At 36.5% G+C, this 6,714-nt stretch overlaps 1 protein-coding gene and 1 long non-coding RNA gene across 3 annotated transcripts; one reads left to right on the forward strand and one right to left on the reverse strand.

Moving 5' to 3' along the window:
* The first annotated feature begins 3,605 nt into the window (after positions 1-3,605).
* LOC120213583 lies at positions 3,606-4,430 on the forward strand. Its single transcript, XR_005524803.1, has 2 exons — positions 3,606-3,722; positions 3,839-4,430. It is a non-coding gene; the product is annotated as an uncharacterized LOC120213583 (long non-coding RNA).
* Positions 4,431-4,716: 286 nt separating this feature from the next.
* LOC120213582 (remorin-like) lies at positions 4,717-5,897 on the reverse strand. 2 transcript variants are annotated; one of them, XM_039211687.1, is made up of 5 exons: positions 5,641-5,897; positions 5,515-5,565; positions 5,359-5,446; positions 5,172-5,253; positions 4,717-5,103 (listed from the first exon to the last, which is right to left on the reverse strand). In XM_039211687.1, the coding sequence occupies exons 1-5, from the start codon at positions 5,819-5,821 to the stop codon at positions 4,909-4,911; spliced, it is 597 nt and encodes a 198-aa protein (XP_039067618.1). In that variant the 5' UTR covers positions 5,822-5,897; the 3' UTR covers positions 4,717-4,908. The 2 variants fall into 2 exon arrangements, with proteins under 2 accessions (XP_039067618.1, XP_039067617.1); XM_039211686.1 differs by having other exon boundaries at positions 5,515-5,568.
* Between the last annotated feature and the right edge of the window lie 817 nt (positions 5,898-6,714).

Here is a 6,714-nt window from a genome sequence, read left to right on the forward strand (position 1 = left end):
ATCTAATTCTCTACATAGAATTCAAGAATCACACTAATTTTTCTTCTTGTTCTAAATTCAATTCCATCACTTCATATCTCTTAATTCAACCATTGACAAGTCAAATTTATCTTCCAATTTGAGTAAAGAACTCTATTCCAGAATTTCATTCAAAAACTCTTAATCTTTAATCTCTCCTAATTCCACCATCCTTTGTTTTTAAGATGATTTAAGCTTTCCTAAAGCTTAATTATCATCCAATAATCATAACCAAATCCTAAATTCAGCTAAATATCAACTAACAAGAGATTTTACCTTTGCTTATGGCTTCACGGTGGAAAAGGAGAGAACGAAGAAGAAAAGTCTGGAACTCTCTCATATTTTCCCACGTTTTATAATACTCAAAAAGGGAAGATAAAAATCTTTCCCAAGAAAAGACCATTTTGCCCCTTTAGTTCATCCATCCTTGCTATTTAATCCAATATTAAAATTCTTACTTAACTCTCGAGACTTTTAATTTATTTCTAAATTGAGCACAAAACTTTCAAAATTTATAATTAGTCACTAACCTTGACTTGGGATGCTACACTTGTGATGATAAAGGGCATCAGGAAAAATAATTTGTATTACTACCAAGGTAGTACAATTATTGGAGCAGTTGCAGTAGCTTCCAGAGGTGATTATTTGGACGTAACCCAATTGTGGCATATGCGGTTCTGGGAAAGAAGAAGAGAGTGAAGTTTTACACCACTATACATAATATAAAAGGTATTGTGGATTATATTCACTCAGATGTATGGGTTTCTTTAAAGACTTCGTCTTTGGGAGGAAACCATTATTTTATAACATTTGTAGATGACTTTTCCATAAGAGTTTAGGTGTATCCGATGAAGTATAAAGATGAAGGGCTACGAATTTTCCTGAAATGGAAAAATATGATCGAGAACCAGACTGGTAGAAAGATCAAACGTCTTAGGGCGAATAATGGAGGGGAATATAAAAGTGACCATTCTTTGACATTTGCCATGAGTATGGTATTGTTCGACACTTTACTGTTAGAAATACACCACAACATAATGGGGTGGCAGAGCATATGAATGAAACACTATTGGAGAAAGATCGATGTATGTTGTCTAATGTTGGGTTAGGCAAGGCATTTTGGGCTGAGGTTGTGACATATGCTGGCCATCTCATCAATCATCTGCCGTCATCAGCGATAGGAGGAAAAACACCATTGGAGGTATAGCCTGGAAAACATGCTACTGATTATGATTCCTTACATGTATTTGGATCCACTGTTTATTATCATGTGAATGAATCCAAGCTTGATCCGAGAGCAAAGAAGGCTCTCTTTATGGGAATAACCCATGGAGTGAAGGGATTATGCCTTTGGTGTTTAGACACCAAGAAGATAATTTGTAGAAGAGATGTTACATTTGATGAATCTACCCTAGTAAAGAAGATAACAAATGAAGCTGTCCATACAAGTAGTACTCTGCAGCAAGTGGAGCATACTCCAAAATAGGTAGAGTTTCAGCAGACGATGATCTTAGAAGTTGATGTATCTAATTCTTCAACTCCAATAGAAGAATCAAAATATGAAGAGGTTCAAACCCAATAACCATTGGAGACACAATAACCACTTGCAGTTACAAGGCCAATGAGAGAAATTCGTTGACTTGTTCGATTTGTTGATATGGTGGCCTATACGCTTCCAGTTATCGATGATGATATCTCTATCGCTTACCTAGAAGCAATACAAAGCTTGGAAAGTGATAAGTGGAAAAGTGACATGGATGAAGAAATGCAATCTCTTCAAAAGAACAACACTTGGAAACTGGTACAATTACCGAAAGGTAAAAGAGCAATTAGATGCAAATGGGTATTTGCAAAAAAAGATGGATCTCATAGCAAGAAAGATGTTTGCTACAAGGAATGGTTGGTAGCTAAAGGCTACGCTCAAAAGGAGAGAATCGAATACAATGAAGTATTTTCCCCTGTTGTGAAGCATTCCTCCATTAGAATATTATTGGCCTTGGTAGCACAGTTTAATTTAGAGCTAGCTCAACTTGATGTAAAGACGGCTTTCTTGCACGGTGATTTAGAAGAGAAGATATATATGACTCAGCCAGAAGGATACAAAGATGGTGGTTGTGAGAAATGGGTTTGTAAGCTGAACAAATCGCTATATGGATAGAAGCAATCTCTGAGGCAGTGGTACAAGCGATTTGATAGCTTTATGAGGAGGCAAAAGTACACTAGAAACAAATATGATCATTGTGTGCATTTGCAAAAGCTCAAAGATAGATCTTTCATTTATCTTCTCTTGTACGTTGACGATATGTTGATCGCTTCGAAGAGTCAAAAGGAGATAAACAAATTAAAGGCTCAGTTGAATCAAGAGTTTGAGATGAAAGATATAGGTGAGGCTAAGAATATTCTTGGTATGGAGATAAGAAGAGATAGGCAGAGATGGAAGCTTTATTTAACACAGAAGCAGTATCTGAGAAAGATATTACAATGTTTTAGCATGAATGAAAATACCAAACATGTAAGAATCCCACTGGCTTCTCATTTGAAACTTAGTTCTCAATTATCTCCTAAAACTAACAAACAACGAGAGTATAAGACAAAAGTTCCATATGCTAATACAGTTGGGAGCTTGATGTATGCAATGGTGTGTACGCGTCCTTACATTTCACAAGTAGTTGGAGTTGTGAGCAGATACATGCATAATCCTGGAGAATGACATTGGCAAGCTGTGAAATGGATTCTACGGTATCTCCAACAAACCGTAGATGTTGGTTTAGTTTTTGAACATGATGAAGCACTTGGTCAGTGTGTGGCTGGATATGTTGATTCCGACTATGCTGGTGATTTGGATAAGCGCCGATCAACTATTGGGTATATGTTTACTCTTGCTAAAGCCCCAGTAAGTTGGAAGTCTACTTTGCAATCTACGGTGGCTTTGTCTATCACAGAGGCAGAATACATAGCAGTTTCAAAGGTTGTGAAGGAAATAATTTGGCTTAACGGGTTGATGGAAGACTTGGGAGTTGTTCAAAGTCACATTAGTCTCTATTGTCATAGTCAGAGCGCTATTCACTTAGCTAAAAATCAAGTCTATCATTCAAGGACTAAGCATATCGACGTGAGGTATCACTTTGTGCGGGAGATCTTTGAAAAAGAAAATATTTTGCTTCAGAAAATTGTGACAGCAGAAAATCCTGCAGATATGATGACCAAGGTAGTAACAGTAATCAAGTTTAATCATTGTTTGAACTTGATTAACATCCTGAAAGTATGAACACCTTCGGGTGTGTGGCGCTTGTGAGCGCAATTAGAGTCACAACATCAAATTTTGGGAGTTGAAGAAGTTGAGTAGGCTTGGTAAATTTCAAGCCAAGGTGGAGATTTGTTATGCTTGACATGAAATTAAGTTTGGCAAGTTGGAAATTTCATCTTGGTTTGTGGCCAACTTATTGGAAAATTCATATTGGTTGGTGGCCAACTTATTTTTCATCTTTGATCCCTAAAATATTAGGTTATTTATAAGTTTAGTCCTTAAAACGCAACTATAAATATGCCTAAGTATTTCATTAGAAATCATCCCAAAACAAGTTCTCTCTTCATCTTGTTTTCTCTATTCTCTCACTTTGTTGTAATATTTGTTGATAGTGAAGTTATCATCCGGAGTGGTGCCCGAGGAGTAGACGATATTCTCGTAGAACCTCATAAATTTGGTGTGTTCTCTCATTTATTGTTTTTTATTCAGTTTTTCCATTGTGTTTCAATATTCAATAGTTTGACAAGTTTATCCGCTGTGTAACCTTTGGTGGTTTTGATCTTGCCATTTTAGGTCAATTTTGAAACTATGTTCGTGTGGGAAATAACTCGATTTCCCCAACATTGTCAACTTTGCCGAATCTTTCTTTGAGATCTTTCCAAACATTAGCAGCATCAGATGCGAAAACGATTCCAGCTGAGAGCTCTTGACTTACGGTGTTGAGAATCCAAGAAAGGATGATGGCATTGCATCGATCCCACTGAGGATGAACAACCTCGGCATTATCTTCCTGGTGACAAACTCCATCAACAAAAACGAGTTTGTTTTTTGCGAGCAAAACAATGCACATTGATCGACTCCAAACATTGTAATTGTCTAAGCCAGTCAATTGATGAGAGACCAAAACGGTATCCGGAATATCGGACGGATGAAGATAAAGAGGATGATGAAAAGTAATCTCATCCATAGCCAAACGAAGAAGGCAGTCGAAAGAAGAAAATATGAAAAATTGGGAGAAAAGAAAACCTAATCAGGAATTAGAAAAAAACGAAGAGGAGAAGCCCACCTCTACAGGCCGAAAAATCGTCAAAATATCAACTCATATGATACCATGTTAAAAATGCTTTTTCTTGTATTCAATTATCTGTACAATAAGTATAAAATCCTTTATATATAAACAATAATCAACATATCCACCTAAATGCCTAACTGAACCCTAACTAACTTCAACAACCAACCATTTCTACACCACTATAATAATCCTATCGGCTGCCACTTTTTTTATTCAAACTAGAAGGATGAACCACTTTTAACATCCACAACCCAAATGTTAACATCACCAAATATAAAATCTAAAACCATAAAAAAAAAAGCTTTATTACAAGTATAAAACATAAATAATGCAATTCAATCTATAATCTTAACGAGTCAACATTATTACATCAAACTTGTTTTTACAAATTCAATAAGTGATTTCTTCCAAATGGTATAACACTATATCTACACACACAGAGACTAATGAACAATGGCCGTTGCTTTCACTACATTAAACCAAGCCAAATACATATGAAATTAACAAATGGCATCCTGAAATTACGAAAGACTTCATCTTCTAAACCAGAGATTTTGAAGAATTTTTACCCTTAAAAACAACCGAGGACCTTCTTCGGAGTAGTTCCGCTGGTACGGTACTTGGCGGCCGTCTCCTCCGCCTTGAGAAGTTCTTCGCCACGCTTGGCTTCAACGATTGCCTTCTTCTCTTCTGCCTCCTTGTGGATCAAGGCAACGTTGTTTTTCATTTTCTCGACATATTCGGCTCTCTGTTTCTCTATTTTTTCCTGCATAATGTTCATCATATATCTTTATCTGCTTCAAATTACATTTCAAACTCTTTTCTAACCAATACCTCAACCCTTTTCAGCTCAGCTTCCAGAGCAGCTTTCTTGCTATTCTCCCATGCATCGATTGAAGAAAGCTTTTTGTAGGCTCTGCTCAAACAGTTTGAATCAACTCAAAGGTTCAGTAAAAAATGTTTGAAGTTTCGTGATGATTTCTAAGAAGAAAAAGAAAACCCAGGTGAAGAAAGTTGATACTTGTTCTCAGCTTTGGTTTTCTCACTCTCTTCCCAAGCTTTGATCAGTGAAATTCGCTTCTCTGTCTCAACTCTAGCAAGCACAGCATCTGGGGAAGTTTTTCATTGATCAAATGATTTAAGACTCGAGAGAAACGTAAGATAATTGAAAAATTACCTCGACTCACACTACTCTCCGTGCTTTGCTCCTCGGTTGGTTCCGCCGCCTCTGCTAAAAAAACCAAAATTTAAATTAATAGGAAGACGACGACGACAGTAGGGAAAAAACAAAAGGCATATATACTTTCGAGTGCGGTGGATTCTGTTGACTCAGCAGGCTTTTCTATTTCTTCAGTAGGAGGAAGTGTGATTACGGATTTTTCTTCGGCAACGTCTTTGGGGGCTTCAGTCAGTTCGGGAGCGGGAAGTGGCGGCTCCGAGGGGGTGACAGAATCGACCTTCTTGGGTTCTTCTTCCTCGGCCATGTGTTATTGTTTTTGCTAACAAGAATGGAAAACAGAGCAACACGAAACAGAAAGACATGGAGGATTTGAAGAGGAAGCAAAAGGATGATATACTGATGTTCCTTGTTTAATTGAGAGAGATGATCTGGAATGGTAGGTACAAGTGGTGTATGTGCGTTGGCTGAGAGCGACAAGGCCCTGCTTTGAGTGTTTAACCCAAATTCCTTCACTAAATTATCAACAAAATGCTTCCTCTGCTTTTCTTTCTTCAATTCAATCAATGATTCAAAGTTTGCTTTTTTTATATTTTTACACTAATGTTATGTTTCTTGTTTGAATAAATACACCTTCACTCTATGGATAATGTTATTGGATTCCATATCACCTCAGCATCACATCACTCTTTCTTATTCAAATTATTTTTTAATTTTTTGATTCACACTAGAGATTTTGAGTTGAGCAATAATGATGTATTTTATTACTTTTATTCGTTTATGCAATCGAACAAGGGAGAGAAATACATTTGGATTAGGGTTATTGAAGGGTTAGGTAAACACTCCTTAGTTTTGCAGTAACGTGTTTTACCATTACATTTGCATTGAAAAGGAAAACAACAAGTTGTTATTGATTGGATCGTGATCTATAATTCATACCATATTTATGTATTAATTATTATTAATAAAATCATCTTTTGTCGTTAAGCAAAATTAATAGATGTGAGGGCGACTACAGCAGTTTGATAAGCATGGGGATAGGGTTTAGGTTTGATATCCACAGATTCTTTGCTGATTCAATTTGTTGCATTTGTACACGGAATCTTGGTGGGCCACATAATCTAGCGAATTATTTTCTAGGTAAATACAACTTTTTGATATTTAATTTAGTATTTTCGTCTTCAAGCTTCCGTGGCCATT

This window comes from Hibiscus syriacus, unplaced genomic scaffold (genome assembly GCF_006381635.1).
Source record: "Hibiscus syriacus cultivar Baekdansim isolate YM2019G1 unplaced genomic scaffold, ASM638163v2 tig00110044_pilon, whole genome shotgun sequence".
NCBI classification, from domain to species: domain Eukaryota; kingdom Viridiplantae; phylum Streptophyta; class Magnoliopsida; order Malvales; family Malvaceae; genus Hibiscus; species Hibiscus syriacus.